The sequence below is a fragment of the Delphinus delphis genome, chromosome 8 (genome assembly GCF_949987515.2).
Source record: "Delphinus delphis chromosome 8, mDelDel1.2, whole genome shotgun sequence".
NCBI classification, from domain to species: Eukaryota; Metazoa; Chordata; class Mammalia; order Artiodactyla; family Delphinidae; genus Delphinus; species Delphinus delphis.
In genome coordinates, this window is record NC_082690.1 from 108,782,884 (window position 1) to 108,805,447 (window position 22,564).

The 22,564-nt window shown below is 65.2% G+C and overlaps 1 protein-coding gene and 1 long non-coding RNA gene across 2 annotated transcripts; one reads left to right on the plus strand and one right to left on the minus strand.

Moving 5' to 3' along the window:
• Positions 1-447: 447 nt before the first annotated feature.
• Positions 448-15,011, minus strand: TSPAN32 (tetraspanin 32). Its single transcript, XM_060017568.1, has 9 exons — positions 14,946-15,011; positions 14,136-14,250; positions 13,230-13,327; positions 9,521-9,595; positions 3,764-3,865; positions 3,173-3,259; positions 1,593-1,676; positions 1,242-1,312; positions 448-739 (listed from the first exon to the last, which is right to left on the minus strand). Exons 1-9 carry the CDS (start codon positions 15,009-15,011, stop codon positions 448-450), a joined length of 990 nt encoding a protein of 329 aa, XP_059873551.1.
• On the plus strand, positions 13,782-17,777 carry LOC132429317 (uncharacterized). Its single transcript, XR_009520328.1, has 3 exons — positions 13,782-13,857; positions 17,118-17,433; positions 17,561-17,777. It is a non-coding gene; the product is annotated as an uncharacterized lncRNA (long non-coding RNA).
• Positions 17,778-22,564: the final 4,787 nt, after the last annotated feature.

Here is a 22,564-nt window from a genome sequence, read left to right on the forward strand (position 1 = left end):
CACCACAAATGTGATTTCTCTGTACGGCAGGAAGTTTACCCGGGTGGCCCTCATCTACACTCGTGAGCCTTTGAAAGCGGACTGTCCTCCAGCCTTGGGGAGGGTCAGAGGAATCCCCAGCAGGAGCAGGAACCCACCTGCCACGGTGACTTGAGGATGGAGGGGAAGGGGTCTCGGGGAGCACAGCGGCCCCGCAGACAGCGGGCAAGGAAGGGACGTCAGTCCCACAGCCGCACAGAACCGAACTCTGGCAACAGCCTGACCCAGCCTGGAGTGGGGCCTCCCCAGAGCCTGGGGGGGCAGCCCAGCCCAGCCCAGCCCAGCCCTGGGTTTGACCCTGTGGGACTCAAAGCAGAGCCCAGCCAAGCTGCCCTCTGCTTCCTCTGTCCTCACTCACCTCCCAGCCTGTTCCCAGAGTCTGCAAGTGACCCCCGGTCCCCCGTCTGCTTACATGGAGGCTGCTTGTCTGGTGGGGTCCCCTCCCTCCCCATCCCACCACCATGTGGAGGAAAACAGCTCATCCCCTCCTGGGAAGGATCGCGTGCGGGCCGAGGCCGGAGCTTCTCTGTTGCTCCTGTGTGTAGGCAGGTGGGTGTCCTGGAGCAGCGGAGGGTGACCCGAGCGACTGCTTGGACCCCGACGGCCCCTGAGAGCATCTGCTTCAGACAGGTGATGAGGGGCGGGCCCCTCCTGGCAGCGTCTGTAGAAGTGGGGCTCCTGGGGCTGGCAGCCACGGGCCCTGAGGGGCAGAGGGACCATGAGGCCGTTGGAGGATGCAGAGGGGCCGGGCGGGATGCCTGGGCAGGGAGGGCACCCAGGTGGCCAGGGCGGAGTGGCTGAGTCAGGGAGTGAAGGAGGTGGCAGGCAGGAACTCTATGAGCGCTGAGGGGTGGTGGGGCGCTGCTCGGCTGCTGGGACTGGGTCCTCCCTGCTCCCTGTTCATGGGAGGTCCTGGCCGGGGGCCCCAGAAGCACCGTCTCTCGATGTCGGTGGAGTCGGCAGCTGTGAGGCCAGGTCTCGGCCAGGATGGGGCTGCAGGGTGGAGTGCACGCTGCCCCTCCCTCAGTGGGCCCAGCCTCCCCCAAAGCACCTCCTCTGGAGAACTGGCCTGGCCCGTGGTCCAGGGGTCCCACTCGCTGGGCAGAGGCAGAGATCTTGGGAGTGGGGTGGGGGGGGGCGTGCCTCCAGCTGCAGGGCTGTAGGACCCCTTTGGGGAGGTGGGGAGGGGCAGGCGGGCCTACCGTGGGCTCAGGGTGTATTTGCCCGAGCGGATGGCAAACCAGAGGAAGGCGCTGAGTGGCATCACGTACACCTGGGGGAGGTGGAGGCACCTGCGCCAGCAGCTCCAGGGGAGGGGCTCATCGCCCCCCGAGGAGGTCACTGGGCTGTGCAGGGCTCCCAGCCGTCTAGGGAAGGGAATCAGGGAGGCCCTGTCACCCCTCAGGCCTGCTCCTCCCGGCTCCCTGCTCAGGGCAAGCCTTGCTGGTCCCCAAGACCCGCGATCTGACCTGGGGCTGCCCAGCCCTGCCCTTCTGTCTGAGGTGGGGGGCACAGGCAGGTGGGGAAGGGGCGGGGGTGGGGTGAGAGGGTACCATGGAGGCGAGGCCGAGGCTGATCAGGGTGGAGGCGACGTTCCTGTGCGTCCTCAGGACGTTCCTGATGCCCTGCAGGCAGTCCTGCGCAGAGGGCAGCGCGCGTGGGCCCCCTGACCGCCCCTCCCAGCCCCGGGCGTGGAGCTGCAGCGCCCACCCAGGACAAACGCTAGGGAGATGGAAAGCCGGGCTGCGGCACATCCCGGGGAAAACCACCCCGAGCTCTGGGGACTGGCATTGAAAACAGGCAAAAACAAGCAGGGTGGAGCCCACCTCTGCGGGGCCTGTGGGGCCCCCAGGGGTCCAGTGGGTACCATCCTCTGGGCGTCCCCTGAGCTGCCTGTGTTGGGACCCCCCCAAACCCCATCCAGGGTGGGACACAGAGCCTGGGTGAGGAGAGGACACAGGCTAACAGGTAGGGGCATGGGTGTCCCCAGGCTGTCCTGGCTCCATCCTGAACTTCCACGGCCCCTCCAGGACGTGGCATCCGCAGAGGCTCTCTGTCTCCAAGGAAACGGGAGGTGACGGTCTCAACTCTGAACCACTCTGATGGTGGCATTTGGTTTTGGGGAAGGACTTGGCATTTGGGGGCACGCTGGGGAAGGATGTGCTGTGGGACATGCAGGGTTCGATTGTCAAGGCTGGGATGCCGGGGGAAAGGAGGCCGGCTTGGTGTCTGACTGTCCGTCCATCTGTCCATGAATTCCCTTGATCGAGTCTGGTCCCCCAGCGTGGTCCCACTTCCTCTTGGAAGGCAGCCCCGGGGTCAGACCACCATCTAGGACAACGTCCATGCCCTCCCGCCCCTCCCCCAGGTGTCCCCACCCACAAGGCCTTTACAGTCTCCCCGTGGCCCCCACCACCCCAGAAGGTACAAGAAACCAGACTTTGCTCCCACTTTGCAGACGGGGACCTGAGGCCTCTCCCTGGGTGGCGTGAACAGGCCTCCCGAACCCCCTTCCCTGCATGCAGGGCCCTCCTCTGCCCTCGCCCCTCCCAGCGCGAGAGCCCAGGGCGCTGTGCTGGCTCCGTCCCTGGCTGGGCCTCCAGCCATTCGCATCCTCCTGTCCATTTCTTGGAGGGTGGCCAGGAGCCTCTTGCCAGAGATAGGGGTGTTTGCTTCCCGGACAGCGGGGGAGGGGAGCTGAGGAGGCGGGGTGGGGGGAGGGAGGCCGCCGTCATCCTGAAGAATAGCGTTCCTGCCTCTGTCTCTCGTCACTGAAGCCCTCGTGGCCACACTCTGGCCTAGGCTGACCCTCTGGCAAACGCCCTTCTGGCCTTCAGGGGCCCTCGAACACCTGCCCCCAGCCCAACGCAGGCAGAGCTGCCCACCTGCCCCCCGCCCTCCTAGAGGCTTCCGATGGGGGGCAGTCTCAGTGCCTGACACTGTGCCTGGCAGTGGGGAGCCCCCAAGCTGGGAACTGTGTGAAGGGGTGAGGGAGTTATTGGGGCCTGGAGAGGACCCGGGCCCGCGTCCGTCAAGTCCCCCCAGCCCAGCGCAGCCCCCAGGGTCAAGGCATGGGAGTGGCCCTGATCTGGGGCTGAGCCCCCCGGGGTCTCTGCAGGCCCTTCCCCCTCACCTGTCTGGCGGCCTCCTGCCCCCGACACAGGTCAGCCTCCAAGCCCTCCTGGAGGCCGAGGGGGGGGCTCTTACCACAGCACTGAAACTGCAGGGAGAGAAGAGGGAGGCGGTTCGCTCTGAGAACCCCAGGATCCCTGTCGGACATATGGGGAAACTGAGGCACGAAGGGCACCCCCCCGTCCCCCCCAGAGGCCAGGACCGGGGCTCAGGGCGAGGCTGCTGACTCTGCAGGGGGTGCCGGGTTCCGGGCAGCCTGGCCAGCAGTCACTGGGGCCCCACCGAATGCTGTGCCGTCACCATCCTGAAATTCTTCATCACTTTTGGACAAGGGGTCTTGCACTCTGCTCTGGGCCCCGCAAATTCTGGAAGTAGCTGGCCTTCCAGGGCAGACGGAGGACAGGACCTCTCTTTCCCCTCCCCCTCCCCCCAAGGGGCACTGATAACCTGTGTCCTGGGACCTTCTGCTCAGCACCTGACCGCTGGCTGGCTCTGGGGGGCTACCTCTGCCCATTTTCTAGATCACAGCCCACCTGGGGAGGCTGACCAGTCCAGGGCTGCCCAGGGAGGGGGCCTCCCCCACCACACTCACCATGTCCTGGATGGCCACCAGCTCCTGCCGCCAGATTCCTGACGAGCTCTTCACCGCCTGCTCATACACCTGATCGTAGGCGTCCAACACAGCGTCCTCCACCTGTCCCGAGAGCATCACGGGAAGGCCCCTGTGCCGGTGAAGCCCCTCCCCCAGTGGAGCCCCCCGAAGGCGGGGCCTGGCCCTCGGGTGCTGAGTGATGTCCCGCTGGCCCCCGCCTTCTCCTTCCACAGGGCAGAGCTCCCTGGAAGCGGAGACTGGGTCCCCTGGGTGGCTGGTCACAGGGGTCCCCATACTTCAGTTGTGGGGACCTCCCCCCAAGAATGGCCGTTAATGCCACTCTTGCCCCTGGGGGGTCCTGCAGGATAAACCAGAGGCCCGAGCTTGGCCACCCATCCCCCAGCTCTTGTCTTACAGTGGGAGGAGGCCCTGGCCGAAGTGTCCACCCGCTTCTGTTGATCTGGAAACAGGCAGTGGGGAGGGAAAGCCCCCGGTGGGCCCTGGGGGGAGACGGCCAGGAGTGGCCTCGTGCCAGGAGCTCAGCTCCCCAGGGATGCTCCAGGTCTTTGCCCAGAACCATCGGTAGGTTCTGAAAAGCCCAGGCAGCTACCCAGAGCTGGCCAAGGGCACCCGGGGCAGACGAGGCCCCTTGGGGGCAGACGAAGGAGAAGCAGGGTAGCAACAGGGGCCCTGCTGGCTCTGCCTTCACACCTCACTCAAACCTCATTGCCTCTGCCCAGCTAAGCATCCCCTTCTGTGCCTTTGCTCGTGCTGCCCCCAGACCGAGATGCCCTCCCCTTGCCAAGTGACTTCATCAGAGAGTAACTGGAATCTTGCCTCCTCCAGGAAGGCTTCTGTGACTGCACTGGGTTCGCTGGCCTCTGGCATGGGCAAGGCCTCTGAGCTCCCTTGCCCTCTGATGCCTCTTTTCCCACCTCAGAGACCCTGCGCCCTGCCTCCCTTCCCTTCCCATCCCCATGCTGTGCTGACAGCGGGGACAGGCTGACAGGCGCTCAGGGGTACCCTGCTCTGGCCACTCACCCCCACCCTCCAGAAAGGAAGGGCGGCTTCCCCACTCCCAGCCTGGAGGACTTGGGAGCCGGTGGGCAGGGGGGCGGTCTCGCCCAGTGCTGTCCAGTAGGAACCAGACCGATTTCCACACTGAACATCGCTCCCAGGGCTCGTTAACCCTCCCGGCTGAGACCTTGCCCACAGAGTCAGCCAGCCGCTTTGTTCCCCACCCAGTGGGAGGTGGGCAGTGTCCTGGGCTGGGGGCCAGGCGCCAGACTGGCCACCGCTGCGGGAGACCTGGCTGGGGGCCCTCTTGGCCTTCGTTTCCTCGAGTGACATGGGGGTAGAGACCTGCCAGGCTGTACTGCGTCCTCGTGGGAGGGGGTCCTGGTGAGGACTGAGGGGCTAGCAGAGCTGGCTCGGGGTCGGTGGTGCAGGAGGCCGGGGCAGGGAGGCCAGCTCAGCCCACCCTCGGGGTTTCATCCCCACCCCCAAGGCCCACTAGGGCCCAGGGAGACCCTGGCCCCTCTGGAGGTGTTGTTACTGAAACAGGAACGGGAGGAACAAACCCGCTGGTGGTTGAGCTGCGCGTCTCTCCCCATGACCCCAGGAGTGGGGCGCGAGTTTCTCCTTCAGATGAAGAAGCAGATCTGGCAGGGCCACGCCCCTGCCCAAGACCCCCGGGCCTGGCATCAGGGGCCAGGCTGACCCTCCCGAGGCCTGGGGGCCTGGGTGGTGCTCTACCGTCTGCCCCCCCATCACCAGGTTCAGGGGCTGTGTTTCTCCATGAGAAAACTGGGGGTGGGCTGGGAGCTCTCAGAGGCCCTTGGGCCCTGATACCTGGGTGCTCCCTGCCAGGGTGCCCCATCTTTAAGCCCCATCTTCCAGGGCTCCAGGGGGCAACCCTCAGGACGGGAGTGCCTGGGCCGCTGAATACAAACCAGGTGCCTGGGGCGTCCCTGCCAGCCCGGCCCCCCACCCTGCCATTGACCTCTGCCTCCCCATTGTCTGCTAAACCTGCGGGGGGGGGCAGGGGGGGCGGGGGAGAATAGCTGCAGAGGGGGTGGCCCGTGGGAGCGGCAGGTGGTCTGCAGACCAGGGCCTTGTGCCCCAGGGCTGGTCCTGGCGGCCGCTGGGCTATGGGGGAGGGGCCCAGACCTGGGAGCTGGAGGACAGACAGCCTTTCTCTGGGGCTCCCGGCAGAGCTGTGCTTAATCCGTGCCTGAATTATTAAGTGGAGCAGGCAGGTCATTGCCCCGCAGCCCGTCTGGGGACAGGGCGCTGTGGCAGAGTGGCTCTCAGGCTCCCGCGGGAACATAATTAATAGCCCTCGTGCTCTGTATTCACAGCACGGCCACCCAGTCCCTGCATTGCCCGCCCTCCCAGCTTCAGGGCGCCTACCAGGGCCCCGAGGGAGTGAGCGCCCCAGGGTGCGGGGGAGTGAGTGGCGGGGGAAGCGGGGAGGTGCCCCCGCTCCGGGGTCTGCGGCCTGGCTTCTGGGCCACCAGGAGTCGTGGCCGGTCCCTGTCCTCTCCTTGTCCCCAGGTTTCCCATCTTGACCCCGTGTTTCAGGATATCTTAGGGGGTCACTCAGGGGAGGTGCAGGGGGAGAACTGGGGGGGAACAGATCCCCTGGAGCAAACAGCTTGGCCCTTTGTGCTTCTCTGCTCCCTGGGCCTCCAGGAGGATCTCGTGGAAGGAAGGAGCGGGGCTGGGATCTGTCTGGCCCAGGTTGGCCCTGATGCCAAGGCACCTGCCCAGGTTCCCGGGGTTGGGGGGCACAGGATGGGTGGCTTTTCCTGCCCCTGCTGCTTGGGGCCCGTGCCCTGGCCAGTGCCCAGCTCTGCACTGGCCCCAGTGATGGAGGACAGACCTGGGCTCAGGGGGTGCAGGTGGGTCCCACTGGTTCATTCCCACCACTCAGCAGCCCCCTCATCGGGGTTCTCATGCCCCTTTTACAGATGAGGAAACCGAGGCCCAGGAAGGCTAGCTGATCCCAAGGGCACCGGGTGAGAGGCTGACCCCAGACTTTGAAGCCAGAGCTGCCCCATCCCGGCCTCCTGTGGGCCCACGTGGGCCCGGACACGGAGGAAGCCCCAGCCCCGACTGGGGTCAGGCAGGACCCCGAGAGCTGGACCCTGAAGGCCAGCTGGAGCGCGGACCAGACAGGAAGATTTCTGTCGGGGATGGCGGCAGGGGCTGGGACATGGAAGAGGCCAGCTGGGAGACTTCCGCTTTTGCCCCCTCCCCTTCCCGGAGCGGGGACCCCAGGCAGACTATGGCCTGTGGCCCCTGCACGGCCCCTCCCCTGCAGAAGTGCAAATCCTGGGCTCAGAGCTGTAAACAGTGTCAGGGCAGAAAGGATGGGCTGCAGCCGCCCCCCAGGAGAGCTGCAGCGGGGGCCCAGGGCACCCTGGCAGCTATCTTGGCCGGGACCACCCACGCGGTGACCCAGACCTCGCCCGGGCTTCTCGGTGGATGGGAACTGTGAGGCCAAAACACCAGCCGGGCCCAGCGCTCCCTGGTCACCGAGAGCTGAGGCTGCCTTGCCAGGCTCCGACCCCTCCAGAGCCAGAGGAAATGCCCTTTCTCCATCTGGCATTCCATCTGGGTGACCCCAGATGATGCCAAGGTGGTGGCGAACAGTTTGGGGTGACCCTTGGGCAGGGAAGGGTAAAAAGGCATTGAGTCAGGGCGAACAGCCCTGGATGGTGGACCCCTCCTGCCCGGCCTCTGCCAGGGCGATCTGACCCCCCACCCCCACCCCCGTGGGCCTGAGTCCCTCCATCTGCACACCAAGGGGATGGCCACCACCCTGGAAGGTCTGGTGACGGCCTCATCAACTCCAAGGAGCACGGAGCAGGCAGAGGGCAGCGGGGAGAAACTAGGCCCATTACTGCAGGTAAGACCAGAGTGGGTAATCGCACACCTAAAAGCACACAGCACGAGCTCAGCCTCCTACCTGGCTGCATCTTGCGTGAACATCTTGGGGGGGGGGCGCCTGGGCAACAGGGGGGGTCGGGGCCGCTGGGACTCCTGATACACAGGCAAAAAGTCATTGCGGGCCACCTGCTGGAACAGGGTTTTGCCCAGAAACCGGGTATACGCCAGCTGGACTGGCTTTGGTTTCCCTGGTCCTTATAGAGTGCGTGGGGAAACTGAGTCCCAGTGAGAGAAGAAAGGATTGATCAGGGTCTCAGAGAGTCCAGCCGGATGGGGCCCGTGGGGCTGGACTCTCCCGTCCCTCTCCGTGGCCCTACCCGCTGGCCCCGCAGCTCTTTCGGGGGGCTGCCTCAGGGTCTTGCCTGGGGCTGGGCTCTCACAGGTGAAGGCTGGGGTGAGTTCTGCTGCCTGGGTTGTGTGCATTGCTGCGGACGGGGGGAGGCTGCTCTCCGGCACCTCTCAGCCGGGGAGGAGCAGGGGCCTGAGGCCTGGGACAGATGCTGAGAAGCAGACGGGGGGTGGGGGTGGGGGTGGGGGGGAGAGGACCCTTTGGGAAAGGCGCCGGGGGGCTGCCCTGCAGGCTCGCAGCTCAGCTGGGGCGAGAAGTCTGATCCTGTTGGGGGGCCGTGGGCACAGGGTGCTGGAGGGCAGTGGCGTTGGCCGGCCTCGCTCTGTGCCCTGGCCTGGTACTGGCCAACTGTGGACCCTCCTGGCCCCCACTAGTCCCCGGGCCCCACATGTGAGTCCGTCTGGGGTCGCTGCCCCTCTCCCTGAGCCTCTTGGGCACCCATTTCCTCTGCCCGGCCAGAGGGGGTCTGGCCTTGACCCCCAGCCCTGGTCTGGGAGGGGTCAGCTCTGCTCATGAACTTGGCCAGCCCCATTTCCCGGGCAGGCTCTCAGCTCCGTCTCGGGACCCAGAGTTCAGACAGAATTTCTGCAGGGCCAGGCTGCCCCAGCCCCCTGTGTCCCTTGGGAGCAGTCCCTCCCAAGCTGTGGTCCTGCCCTGCTCCCCGGGGTCAGCGCCCACCCTAGACCCGTGGCCTGCAGTCTTCGAGCCCTGCTCTCTGGGGGCCGGGGCCCTGCGTGACCGTGTTACCCCAGAGCTGGGGCATCCCTGCCTCCCAGCCCTGGGCCGCCCCGGAGCCCCGCTGAACCAGCAGCACCCAGAGGACAGAGGGACGGATGAACGGATGAAGGAAGGAAGAAACAAAGGAGCCCCCTGCTATGGGGACCCACACCCACCATTACCACGGTCACCACCGACATGCACGTCCCTGGGAGAAGCCCAGAGTGAAAATGGAAGGAGTAGGGTCACGTGAACGGTCCCACCTCCAGGCAGCCCGAGTCCTGGACTGCAGGGCCGCTGTCGTCCCGTGGAGGAGGCCTGGCCGTCCCCTCCACTGTCCTGTAGCGCCCACGCCCGGACAAGGCCTCCCCCTGCCTGGCCCGATCCCCGTCAGGAGAGCAGCCCCCAGTGCATTTTCTGGAACCGACCCCCACTAATCAATCCCTTAGGCCAGCTGGGGGGCCTCCCTCCAACCCCCCAGGTCCCATCTTCTGGGCCCAGGGGGGCCTTAGTGAGAAGGGGGTGTCCAAGGCCTGTACCTGCTTCCCCCCCTTCTCTGGGGATCCGCTGCCCCAGCCCAGGAGCGGACCGGCCCTCTGGTCTCTGCGTCCCCACCTCACCCCCAGGCAGAGAATGTCCCCACAGTGGTGACCGGCAGGTGAGAGGAAGCACGGAACCCACTTTCTCATCCCTGAGGGACCCTCGCCGGCGGGATGGGGGCGGGCCGGGGTGCTCACCTGCGTGGGGTTGTGGCATCTCCAGAAGGCCACCTGCACCAGGGCGCAGAACACCAGGGCGAAGCACAGGAAGGCCTGGGGCAGAGGAGGGGCCGTGAGTCCGGGCGCCGTGGTGGCGGCCTGGCGGCTCCCCACTGCCCAAGCGGGGGTCCTTGGGCGGTGGGCACACTGGTCTCCATCCCTCCTTTTGGCCCTTCTCGGGAGACCCCGTATTGCTGGTTTTAGCTCCCGTGAGGGGCCTTAATAGCAGTGCCACAGCCCCTGCCCCAGGGACGCAGGCAGGCAGCACCTGGGACGAGGGAGACCCCTGCCCTCTGCGGCTGCTGCCGGGAAGGGCACTGACCCCGGAAGGGCCAGGCAGGGCCTTCCCGAGCCTGAGATTCGGATCCCGGAGAAGAAACGAACCCCTTTTAAGCCTGGGCAGGAGGGGTGGCTCAGGGGCTGCCGGCCCCCCTGAGCAGGGAGGGCCTTGGAGGAGGGGCCGCGGCTCTGCTTTTGTTCTCTGAAACATGCCTCCCGGGGGTTCAGAGCCGGGTTCGGCGAGAGCGTGGCCAGGAGGACACCCCTGGGCCCCAGGGCTTTGGCGGCGCGTCTCTCAGGGGGGTTCTGAAGCTGATGACCTTTACGGCCCCTCCCCGCAAAATGCACATGTGCCCCCAAAGCTCTTTCGTGGGTCGTTTCAGAGGGTCATCCCAGACTAGGAACCCTGGCCCACGTGCTGCCTTGGGGACATCCCCCCACCCATTGTCTGCCTTGTCACTTTGTGCTGGTGACCCTGTGATTCGGGTCTCGGGCTGAGGCTCCTTCTGGAGCCTTGGACAGTCAATTCGCCTGCTGACCACACGGCCCGGGGGTCCGGAGGCCTGGCGTCACCGCCCCACCTCAGTCACCCCGGGCTGTCCGTGGCCGGGGGCATGCTGCGGCCAGGCTCTCCCAACCTAGGGGCCGCACTCAGGGTGGCACCTGGAATGGAATGGAGGGACACCCCGGATGCAGATGGACACATACGCTGCCCGGGCTGGACGGGGTTGAAGAAACAGTCCACACAGGGGTGGGGGTGGGGGCCCACCAGGCTCCATTTAAGAGTGGGCCACGCCGCCAGCGCCCAGACTCAGTGCAGGCGCAGGGACCTCCGGCTCTTCTCAGGGGCGGGCGGCCCACCGGCCTTCACCCCATGTTCCCTCCTGCCTGCCCAGGGGTCTGCAAGGCCTCAGTCTCAGGACAGCCCGGAGATGCTGCCTCCTCCCCCCTCTCCCTCCTCCCGCCCCCCCTCCCCCCCGGGCTGGCCGAGGGCCGCCTTTCCCATCTGGAAGCCATTGCTCAGCACTGCCTAGCAGGCTGGAGGCCCAGAGCCAGCTCAGGGGACCAGCATTTTCCAGGAACCGGCTCATTCCTCAGGAAAGCGAGCATCACCCCCTTCCCTCCCGCCGCCAGTCCGCCTGCATGGAGGGTCCTGGGCGGCGATGGGCCCGCCGGGCCCCCCAGGCCCTCTGCGGGGCTGAGGCGCTGGCGCGGCCGGGCCCAGTCCCCACCGGCTCCTTTCTCCCTGTTCTAAACAAAACCACAGACATAAATCAAAATGGCTGCCCCGGCGCTGCTGCCAGCCGGGCTGCGAGCCTGCGAGCCGCTCATTTCCTGTGTGTGACGCTGGTGCGGGAGGGGGCTGGGGGGGCAGGAAGCGGGGGGAGCGGCGGGTGGGAAAGATCTCCGCCCCCGGCCCTGCACGCGGGCTCACACACGCCAGACGCGCCAGACACATGCCAGACGCGACACGCACACTGAGATGCACACGCACGGCCGTGGCTCAGCGGGCAGTAGGGGCGTGAGGTCTCCCAGGCCCCGTGGGGCCGCGCTGGGCTTGCCATCCAGGCTGGGGGCCCAGGGCGGGAGGTTGGGGTGCAGCAGGCAGGCGGCCGTGGGGCCCGACCCAAGTAACGGGAAGGGACGCGGAACAGAGACCCTGGTGCTCCCTGGCCCCTGCCCCCAGATCAGGGTGCAGAGCTGGGGCGGTCGGGAGCTGGGGAAGGCCCTGGTGACCGGCTGGGCCGAGAACCGTTGAGCCAGGAACCTTGGGAACAGGAGCCTTCGGCATCTTCCCGCCTCGGCTCTGAGCCCAGCAGCATGGCGCCCCCTGGTGGCCGACGCTGCAGCCTCGGCGCTGGCCTCTCCGGGCCGCCCTCGCCAGGACCCCTGGGTCTGGCCCCGCCAGCAGCCTTGACCTCCAGCCCTGAGGCCTTCCGGCAAGCCCCACGCCTCAGGGCTCCCCTTTGGGAGGACAGTGCACCTGCCTGGTCAGCTGCCACTGGGGCCTCCTTCCCTCCCCCCATACCCCAGCCAGACTGCACAGGCCCGGGTCTTAGTGCGCCCACGCAGCACTGCCCTGCCCATGCTCCTGCGGGGTCCTGGTTAGGGCTCGAGCTGCCGGATGCCCCTCTACTCCCCAAGCACACCCAGGGCCGGGGCCCGGCTCCAGGAGGTGACTCTGTCCCTGCCCTTGGAGATGTTTACAACCCAGGAGTCATTCAACCAGCATTTGCTGACACAGGCTGGGCCGAGAGCCCCGCCAGCCCTGGGGACCCAGAGGGCTGCCCTCAGGGAGCCCAGGGTTGCCGGCCTCAGAGGCCACCCGGGGAAACATAGCCCTGGCCTGAGCTCCCAGGGGTTGTCAGCCCCACAAACCACTCCCAGGGGAGGGGTGGGTTTGCCGGAGCAGAGGGCCAGGGGTAGGAAAGCGGGAGGGACCCGTGGAGGCACAGGGAGGCTGGACTTGGTCTCACGCGCCTCGGGGAGCCCGAGAAGGCTCTGGGGGGTGGTGTGCATCAGGTGACAGCACAGGGCAGCAGCCAGGAGCTGAGGCCCCAGTTCAGGTGAGAGGAGGGGCTTGAGCCCAGAGCGGGCAGGCCCGTGGTCCCTGGGGAGACGGGGCTGGCAGGTGGACCAAGATAGGGCCACGTGGAGGAACAGGTACGGGGGCAACACAGGGCCACCACTGTGGGGCGAGGTCAGAGGCTTGTGGGAGCTCGAGGGGTGGGGAGACCCCACAGCTGGGGCTGCAGAGGAGGAGCCCGACTGCAGGCCGCCTCGGGGCCACTGCCCAGTCCTGGCCTACAGGTGATCGACTGGGCCTGGCCTCCTGGTAAGGGGATGGCATTCACCCAAACCACGTATGCAGCGACTCCAGTGTCACAGAACCAGGCCCTCCCTGGGCCTTTGAAACAGTGCCCAGGCCTGGGAGGGTCAGCTCTGCCTTTCAAGGCCCCAATGGATGATGGGGGTGAGATAGGCACCTGGTGGAGGGGCCCTGGCTGTTCCGGGTGGAGGGGCCCTGACTGTCCTGGGTGGAGGGGCCCTGGCTGTCATGGGTGGAGGGGCCCTGGCTGTCCTGGGTGGAGGGGCCCTGGCTGTTCCGGGTGGAGGGGCCCTGGCGGTCCCGGGTGGAGGGGCCCTGGCTGTCATGGGTGGAGGGGCCCTGGCTGTCATGGGTGGAGGGGCCCTGGCGGTCCCGGGTGGAGGGGCCCTGGTGGTCCCGGGTGGAGGGGGCTTGGCGGTCCCGGGTGGAGGGGCCCTGGCGGTCCCGGGTGGAGGGGTCCTGGCTGGCCCACATCCCTAGAGCCTCAGTTTCTGTCGGGACACAGGGGAGAGGCAGGCTCCGTGGGCTCACAGCCCCGCCAGATCCCGTCTGGGGGAGCTGGGGACGCAGAGAACTCACCGCAGCCATGAGGCCCCCGGCCTCCCTCACAGTGGCTGCGGCACTCAGCACGGCGCCCAGGGTCAGGAGCGCGGCCAGGGCGATTCCTGTGGAGAAGGCTGAGGGTGGAGAGAGACGGGGGTCAGCGTGCCCAGGGCAGGGGTCCCATGTGCAGAGCCAAGGTCTGAAATCCAACCTGAGAGTCCACTTGGGGTGCTGAACTTTGGGGAGCTCTGAATGGGCCTTGTCTGGTCAGGCAGGGGTGTGCCTCCCACCCCCATCCGCCTCCATGCCGGCCCGCCCTCCCTCCTAGCTTCCTGCCCCCGTCGCCCATCCCCGGGGGCTGTCTTAGAGCCCACATCCCTGCCCCCGGGCCCTGCTGACAGGTGGCTGTAATCTTATCAGTCCAGGCCCGGCCCCAGGCTTCCTGCTCTAGGGAGTCTGGGGTTCAGGGCTCAGGGTAAAAACATGAGGCCTGCAGCCACCAGGAGGCCTGGGGTGGGGCCCACCAGCCCCAACCCCCTGAGCCTCGGCTTCCCCCACAGCCGCCCTCCTTGGCCTCCAGTGTGCTCTCTCCGGAGGCCAAGCCCCCCGGGGGCAGGGTAGGGGGGACAGGACGCCATCTCTGATGCTCAAGGCCTCATCACGGGTGAGCACCCCTTCCTGGACACAGAGGGCAGGGTCCGGATACCACCCGACACGTCCACGCTGTCCCCGGGGTCCCAGGGCGGGAGACCTGGGCAGACCCCAGGCTCTGCCCAGTGGAGCTGGGACTTCCAGGTGGCCCTTTCTGCCTCTGACCCCACTGCCTGCCCCAGCCCGGCTCCACTCGGGAGACCTCACGCCAGCCTGGGGCTCCTCCCCAGCCACCTTTGCTCCTGAAGCCCCCTCCCCAATAGTGGCTGCCCCGCCCAGAGCCTCTCTTACCCCAGAGGTGCAAAGCTTCATAGGGGGTCCTCTCTGAGGATGCGTGGCCGATGACAGCAAAGTGAGGCCCGAAGTACGTGAGCACTGCCGCGGTGGCCATAGCGAGGCCCAGCAGCTGGGGGTGGGGTAGACCCAGAGTGTGGGGCAGGGCTGGGCACTGGCCCGTCCCCCTGCCAGCCTCCCTCCAGCTTCCGGGTCCCACAGGAGACAGGATCGGCTGCGGGGCCTCTGGGCGTTTCTGGGGGTGGTCTCAGGGAGACCTCTGCCCCAGACACTCCCCGACACAGACACCCGCCCCGCACACACAGACACACAGACACACTCACACAAGACACCCCAGCACACACACTCACACTCACATCCCCCCTCCCCTGCAACACGCACACCCGCGGTCCATCTTCTCCAAGGGCCTGGAACCTTGCATCATTTCATTTGCGGAGCAGGGAACGGACCCACCCAGCCCTTCTCAGCCTGCCTCTCTCCCCCCGCCACGAGAGCACCTTCCAGAGCGGGAGGCCGGCCTCCGCCCCGCTCCCCCAGGGAAAGCCCCTCTGAGCCCAGTTCACCAGCCCACCAAGGCCCTCAGGCCTTCTCTAGGGCCCGTGCCGCCCGGCAGCAGGACAGGCACTGCTCACGGGGCATCCTTTTGCTGCCAGGAGTCCGCCACCAGAGCCCCAGGTGCATGTCCGCCGGGGCGGCAGGGCTGGTGTGGTCGGGGTGGGGACCGCAGTTCCAGAGGTCCGGGAACACGGCTCAGCACCCCCCCCCCACGCCCCGCCGCCTCCTGCCCCTGCCCAGCCTGCCTGTTACCAAGACAAAGAGGCTGGTGACAAGCATCTGGCATTTGGCCACCCTGACTCGACTCCAAGGCCCCATGGAGGTCTCCTCTGCTCTCCTCTCCTCTCCTCTGCTCTCCCCTGTCCTTCTCTTCCTTCCCCTCCCCTCCCACTGTGGTTTCCAACTGGGCGGGGGCCTCAGACCACAGCTGCCCGCCCAGGAGCTGGGTTACGTTGGTCGCCCGTCTGTCTGTTTGCCAGCACACCAGGAGCTGAGCCTCCGGGGACCCCAGAGGAAGGGCAGGCAGGAAGGCGAGGGGTGGCGAGGCCAGCTTCTGCCCCCCTGCTGCCCCCGCCCCTGGCCCAAGACCCCAGGATGCTTGCAGATAAACAAGACCTCTCCCAAAGGTGCTCCTGGCGTGGCTGCAGAGAACCCTGGGTGGAGGTGGGCAGGTGGGAGAGGGCACATGCGCGGGGGCGACAGAGCTTCCTGTCTCTGGAGTGTGCGAGCAGAGGCTGGCCCTCCCGTTAAGTCCTGCCTGGGGGACTTGGGGAGAGAAGGTCTGATCCGGACGTCCTTACTGAAGCACTGTCTTACGAAACATCTTTTGAAACGCTCTGTGACATCAAAAGTTTTGAAAAAGCAGCTTGGTTTTTGATGCCTCAGCGGCACAAATGAGTAATTTAGGGCCGGGCCACCTGGAGGGCGCGGGGGTTGGGGGGTGCTGGGCCCTCACCGGTACCCACACCGAGGCTTTGTCAAAACCCTCATCTGTAATCAAACTAAACCACGTGAACCCGGGGATGGGGCCCGGCTGCAAACCCGAATGAACGTGGGGCTGTGCTAACTGGGCCGCTGGGCCCAATGTGGGCCCGGAGGGGACGCGTGGTGAAGGCGCTCACTGGGTCCCGCCTGGGCCAGCTGGAACCACTAGGGGCCCTGCTGTGGTCCTCCAGGGCTGGCCACCTGTGCACGGCTCACCTCTCATGGGGGCTGGAGCGGCCCCCATTCAGTGTCTCGTAATGTGGGTCCTCTGGACCCTGGGGGACCTCAGCCGGGGAGGATGAGTGCCCCAGATAGCCGTGGACGTGGTGATGGTTGGTCTTCTAGAAACCAGCAGAATGGGGCTCTGGGCTGGCTGTCAGCTCCGCCACCTCCTTGCCCAGAGCAGGGGCCAGCCAGGACCCCTCATCTATCCCAGTGCCCCCCGTGTGCCCCCTGGCCCCCAGGAATCCCTGCCCTGCGTCTGCAGGGGCAGGAGGGGTCCCCAATGTCACCACACGTGGGTTGCTCCGGTGGAGCCCAGGTGTGGCCCAAGGGGGCGCAGCGAGAGTGAAAGTCCGGGATCCAGGGGCAGCAGGGCCGTGGGCTGGGGAGCTGGCCACCTGGACCCTCCCTGCAGCAGAGATGGGCCCCAGGTCACGTGCCTGCCTCGCTTCCGGCATTATCTTTCTCTGACTTTGGGGCAAATCTTTCGGAGCAGGGCCGGGCCTGGCTTCCTGACCTAGCCCTGTGGCGCACCTTCCCTGCGCCAGGCACCTGGCACAGATGACCTCGCTGTGTTTTCCCAGAGCAGCACCAGACCCCTCTGTGGGCAGGAAATGAGGCTTCCTTGATGACTGGCCTGGTGGGGACTGAACCCGGGTCAGACCCCCTAAAGACCAGGCTTCTGACCGCGGCCCCCGACCGTGGCCCCCTTGCCCCGTGCCCACCGGCTTGGCAGGGAGCCTGGCCTATGTCGGGCACCATCCACACTTGCCCCAGGGAACCCCTTTCCGTGGCTGAACCTCACCTTCCCACTTCGACAGCCTGTCTGCGAGAGGAGTGGCATCTGCAGGGGAAGCCGCTGGCCCTGCCCGGCTGCCTGACCCTCAGCCACTCGCCCATCCCCTCTGGCACCTGGGGTGGCCACCCCCTCGTGAGGGCAGAGCTGTCCAAAGGGGGCCCGAAGCAGCAGCTTCCGTCCGGAGGAGCTGGGCCAGGGGACAGACCCCCACCCCGCACGGACCCTGCGCTGAGGGCCAGGCCTAGGCTGCCTCCTTTCTCTGTGTCCACGGGAGGCGTGTGTGCACGTGTGTGCCTGTGCATTTGTGCGCACCCACGTGTGTTTGTGTCGTGTTCGTTGCTGGCCAGTGACCTCCTTTTTCTCCCTCTTCTCCGCCCTCATTTAATAATTACTTGGTCAATAGAAAACTGTTTTGTCAGGGAAACCAGCTGACAGAGCTCCCAGTGGCCAAAGCTGGGATGGTTTGAGCAACAGAGCAAATAACGTATTGGATGACAACCCGCGATATTAAGCAAACACCGTGAACCCACGCTGGTCCAAATAAAGGACTGAATAAACCACGGGGACAGAAGAGAAACCGTCCGTGCAGAATTCCAAATAACGTGTGTGGATCCCCCGCTGCCAGGGATGGGACCCTCAGTCCCAGCCGTCAGGTGTGGCTGCACCTCCTCCTGGTCCCCATTCCGGTTCTGACAAGCACACCTCAGCCAGGTGAGCGCAGACAGCATCGCAGAGGTAAGCCGTGTTGAGGGCGTGTGCCCTGATGGGATGGGACGGGTGGGCCCTTCACCCCTGTGGTCTTGCTGCCCAAACCCACAGCGCTAGTCCAATCATGACACAAACACCAGACAAACCCCAACAGAGGGCCGTCCTGCTACACACCCGGGAGTCCTCCTTCGCACTGTCAGGGTCATCAAAACTGCCACAGCCCAGAGGAGCTGAAGGAGATGTGATGACCAGATGTGTGTGCGATCCGGATGGGGTCCCAGAAGAGAAAAAGCGAAGCGGGTACAGACTAAAGAAACCGGAATAAAGGATGAGCTTCAGTCAATAATAATGGAGCCATGTGAACTGAATCATTGTGACAAATGTCCACACTCACGTCAGACGTTGGTATTGGGGACGCTGCGGGTGGGGTCGTATAGGCGAACTCGCTGTACTATCTTTGCAGCTCTCTTCTGTAAATCCCAAACTGTTCTCAGATGAGTTTTATTTAAAAACATGGCTTTGACTGCCACCCCAGTGTCACGGCACAGAGGGGCGCAGGCAGTATGGTGTCGCCTCTGCCCGTCCACTCACTGGGTCGTCAACTCTTGGCCCCAGGCTGGCCCGAGCTTCACTCCATTAACTGCTTGTCTCCAAGATGTTCACTTACTCAGTGATGTCACCTGGCCCCCTGCCCACCTGCCCACCTACCACCTGCTCACCTACCCACACGTCCCCCTGCTCACTTGCCCCCCTGCTGACCTACCACCTGCCCTCCTGGCCCCCTGCTCACTTGCCCACCTGCCCACCTGTACCCCTGCTCTCCTGCCCACCTGCCCCCTGCTCACCTGCCCACCTACCCACCTGTTCCCCTGCTCTCCTGCCCATCTGCCCCCTGCTCACCTACCCACCTGCTCACCTACCCACACGTCCCCCTGCTCACTTGCCCCCCTGCCGACCTACCATCTGCCCTCCTGGCCCCCTGCTCTCCTGCCCTCCTGTCCCCCTGCTCACCTGCCCACCTGCCCACCTGCCCCCTGCTCTCCTGCCCACCTGTGCCCCTGCTCACCTGCCCATGTGTCCCCCTGCTCTCCTGCCCACCTACCCACCTGTCCCCCTGCTCTCCTGCCCACCTACCCACCTGTCCCCCTGCTCACCTGCCCACTTGCCCCCTGCTCACCTGCCCACCTGCCCACCTGTCCCCCTGCTCACCTGCCCACCTACCCACCTGCCCCCTGCTCTCCTGCCCACCTGCCCACGTGTCCCCCTGCTCACCTGCCCACCTATTCCCCTGCTCACCTGCCTACCTATCCACCTGCCCCCTGCTCTCCTGCCCACCTGTGCCCCTGCTCACCTGCCCACGTGTCCCCCTGCTCTCCTGCCCACCTGTCCCCCTGCTCTCCTGCCCACCTGCCCCCTGCTCACCTGCCCACCTACCCACCTGCCCCCTGCTCACCTGCCCACCTGCCCACCTGCCCCCTGATCTCCTGCCCACCTGCTCCTTCCCCCATCCACCCTTCATTCATTCTTCCCTTGCTCCCTTGCTCCAGCCTGCTCTCTGCCGGCCACCTCAGTTTACCTGGGCAGTGACCTCTGGGGATCCGGGAGGGGGTGTTGGCGCTGTAGCCTCCTACAGCGAGGCTACTTCTCCTGGGCTAGGAGGTGGCAGCCTCCACCCTGCTTCCTAACAGCCACCCAGAGGGAGGCCAGGGACAGGTCCCCCCTTCTCTTCCATCAGAGGAGACCCTGCAGGCCTCACAGGGGCGGTGACACGGCCCCTCGCAGCCAGGGAGGAGCGCCTGGGCCGCCAGTGGGCGCATCACCACACCGCAGCCCTTCGTGTGGGGCTCTGCCGGCTGGGTCACCCTCCTCAGGTGGGGCTCAAGGCCAGGGGGAGACCCTGAATTCAGTCTCTGGCTTCCTTTCTGCCCTTTGCCCTGGTTCTGACATTGTCCCTGCCGCCCAGACATGTCCGCCCTGGGCAGCGTCTCCTGAGCCCTGGGCGGGTGGGGAGGTTTCTCTTCCCAGTTGTCTTATGTCTGGTCAACTGTGTGAGCTCTGGTGTTCTCGGCCAGCTTTCCCGTCCACAGGACGTCATGCTGGTCCATTGCCTTGAGGACATCGTGCTGGTTGGGCCCGGTGAGCAGGAAGTGGCGATCATTCGGACACCATGTTACCACAGGCCGTGGCGGAGATGGGAAACCAATCCCAGAACTGGGCGCCTGCTAGCTTGGTGCCACTCGAGGGGTCCTGTGGTCTGGGGCGTGTCTGGGGCGTGTCGAGATCCACATCCGGCCCTTCCTACTGCTTAAGAGGACGCGTGTTGCCCCGTGGACCTCTGTGGGCTCCGGAGGCCGCGCAGACATGAGACCCGTTCATCGAATGCCCCGGAAAGCTGTCTGTGTCGAGTGTGGCTCAGAGCGAGAGAAGCCTCCGCAGCAGATCCAGGCTGCTGTGCCAGCCGAGGTACCCGAGGGCCTTATACGTATAACCAGCAGATCCAGGGAGCTTGAGGGGTCTGTGGCAGATGAGGACGCTCTTCGGAGCCATCAGCAGCTCCTGCAGGTAGATCACAGCCCAGCGCCCTTAGGATTGGAGCAAAGCCCCACCATCCTCTGAGGATAGAACTCTCCTTTGGAGAAACAGATCCTGGCTTTTGCTTCTGGGCCTCAGTGGAGACTGAACGTGTGACCACGGGCCACCAAGCTACCATGAGACCTGAATTGTCCATCAGGAATGGGTGTCATCTGACCCACCAAGGAGACCAGACCAGACCGTGCAGCTGGGCTTACACGCTTCTACGCCATGAAGTTGGGCATGCACAGCTGTATTCCACCATCAGAGAAGGGGTGCTTACAGTAAGGGCTCAGAGCAGGTTCTGAGGGCACAAGTAGGCCACGTGAAGAAGTGGCGGGAAAGCCTGTTGTGCCCACCCCCTGTTGTGTCGCCTCTGGCTTCATGGGATCTTCCCTGTGACCCGGTGATCGAGGAAGGAAAAGCCTGGGCCTGGCCTTCCCGTGGTTCTGAGCCATGTAGGGGCATCACCCGAAGGTGGAAGGCCCGGAGCTCCAACCCCGCTGAGGACAGGGGTGAGGGGAAGTGCACCCGCTGGGCCAGGAATTCCAACAGCGCCTCCTCGTTTGATTTTGCCGGGAAGGATAGGTCGGAGTTACAGGTCTACACCGATCATAGCTGCTAACAGTTTGGCTAGATGGTCAGGGACTCAGAAGGGGCACGATTGGAAAACTGGTGGCAGGAGGTCTGGGAAAGAGGGGTGTGGTTAGACTTCCCCACAGGGCACAGAGCGTGGAGGCGTTTGGGGCCTGTGTGAACACTGAGCTGCCACTGCGGCCGGGGAGACTCTCACTTACCAGGCAGACCGCCGGCCCTTCTGTGGACCTCAGCCAGCCTCCGCCCCCATCTCCATCACTGCCCAAAAGGCTCGCTGTGGCCACGGCGATGGAGGTGATGGGTGGGCTCAGCACACAGACTCCACTCCCCAGGGCCGTCCGCGAGCTGGGGATGAGAGACCGACACTGAGAGCCAAACATGGTCCAGGGGCCACACCAGCATCCCGGGGGCGAGGGTGAGGCAGGCTGCTTCCACTTCGGGAGGGGCACCGCTTGGCTTCCCTAGAAGAGATGCTCTGAGTATAGATACTCTCTCCTGTCCACACACGTCTGCTGACACCCGACCTGTGCCCAGTGGGATGCCTGACCCACCATCATGGGTCTCCCGGAATGTTTCTTCCAGCGAAGGAGCCCATTTCCCAGCCGGTGGGGGGCTGGGGGCAGTGGGCCCTGTCACCCTGAGGCAGCTGGCCTGACGGGACGGCGCGACGGCGCCTGCTGGGCGGCAACACCGTGTGGTTCTGGGACTCTCGAGGGAGAGACGGCAATGACCTCTCTTACCCTGATGACACGCCCCCAGTGCAGTCTTTGCCCACAATTCTAGCTCTTCTTGGTCTAGACACTCGAGCTCCCGAGGGAGGAGGGTTCCCACCAGGGACACACGAGGAGTCCATTAACCCCGGCCACCTTGGGGTCCTCGTGCCAGGTGATCGACAGGCAAAGAGGGGTGACTGTACGGCTGGAGTGACCTGTCCTTTCAGGTGGGAACCTGTGGTTACTGCACGGTGGGGATGAGGCAGAACCCGTCTGGAAAGCCCACAGTCCCCTGCAGCATAAGATTCTGGTCCTGTGATGGGAATCAATGGAGGGTTACAGCCATTGGCCCAGACCCCTCAGGAAAGAGGCCTGAACTGGCCCACGAGGCAAGGAGCCACCGTCCAAGGTGCCTGTGGAGGCAAAGGGGATGGGGAGGGGGCCATGGGGGAAGGTGGCTGTAGCGGCCAGCTGCAGCCGTGTGACCAGCCGCAGAGCTTGGGGGATGTGACCACGGTTTATGGCCCATCATCTGCCCCAGCAGGTGGATCCTGGGATGTCAGGGTGGGAATGTGACTTGGCTGGAAGAGGAGAGGACACCACCCCAGGGTGGATACAGGGGCCTCCTCTCCCTGGGGGGGAGGGGAGCATGCTTTTGGTTGTACGCATATAGTCACCCCTCGATAGGCAGAAGCAAGATTTTACTTTTTCTTTATTTGGAAGTTAAGAACAATCAAAAAAGGTGCATGGGGTTTTGTACGACTTCATTTGTATGAAAAATCCAGAACCAGAAAGTGGAGTCTTGGCCGCACGGGCTGGGAGGGGGTTGGGGAGTGACTGCTGGTAGGGACAGTGTTTCCTTTTGGGGGGGTGACAAAGTTCTAGCCGTATGTAGATGGTGCTGGTAGTTGCAGGACCCTGCAAAGATGCTGCCAGCCATGGACTGGTAACTAAAAGAGTGAATTTCATGGTGTGTGAGTTACATCTCAGGAACACTGAGTTTGTAAGAGAAGGGCTGCCTGGGGATGCCGGGGTCGGGGGGGGCACCACGGTGGACTGGCAGGGTGTCACCTTAGCTGAACGGAAGTGAATTTCCCAGAGCTACCCTCCCTGCTGGCTTCCAGGTTGGTCTGGGTCATGTGACCGTGCGAGCTGTGGAAGGTGAGAGGGGACGTGTGATCGTTTTCTCCGTATGCTCAGAGATTTGCTCAGGGAGCACCGTGCCCTCTGGCCGGGTTGGTCCCCTCCCTCAGCTCCAGGCCAGGCTGCCCAGCCCC

Bases quoted from the DNA above. Each gene is read 5' to 3' on its own strand.
- TSPAN32 (XM_060017568.1), bottom strand. From the start codon at position 15,011: ATGGGGCCTTGGAGTCGAGTCAGGGTGGCCAAATGCCAGATGCTTGTC. The intron at 3,260-3,763 runs GTGAGTGTGGTG...CTCTCCCTGCAG, and splicing joins TGGTGGCCATCCAGGACATG to TTTCAGTGCTGTGGTAAGAG. The intron at 740-1,241 runs GTAGGCCCGCCT...TCTGCCCCTCAG, and splicing joins AAATACACCCTGAGCCCACG to GGCCCGTGGCTGCCAGCCCC.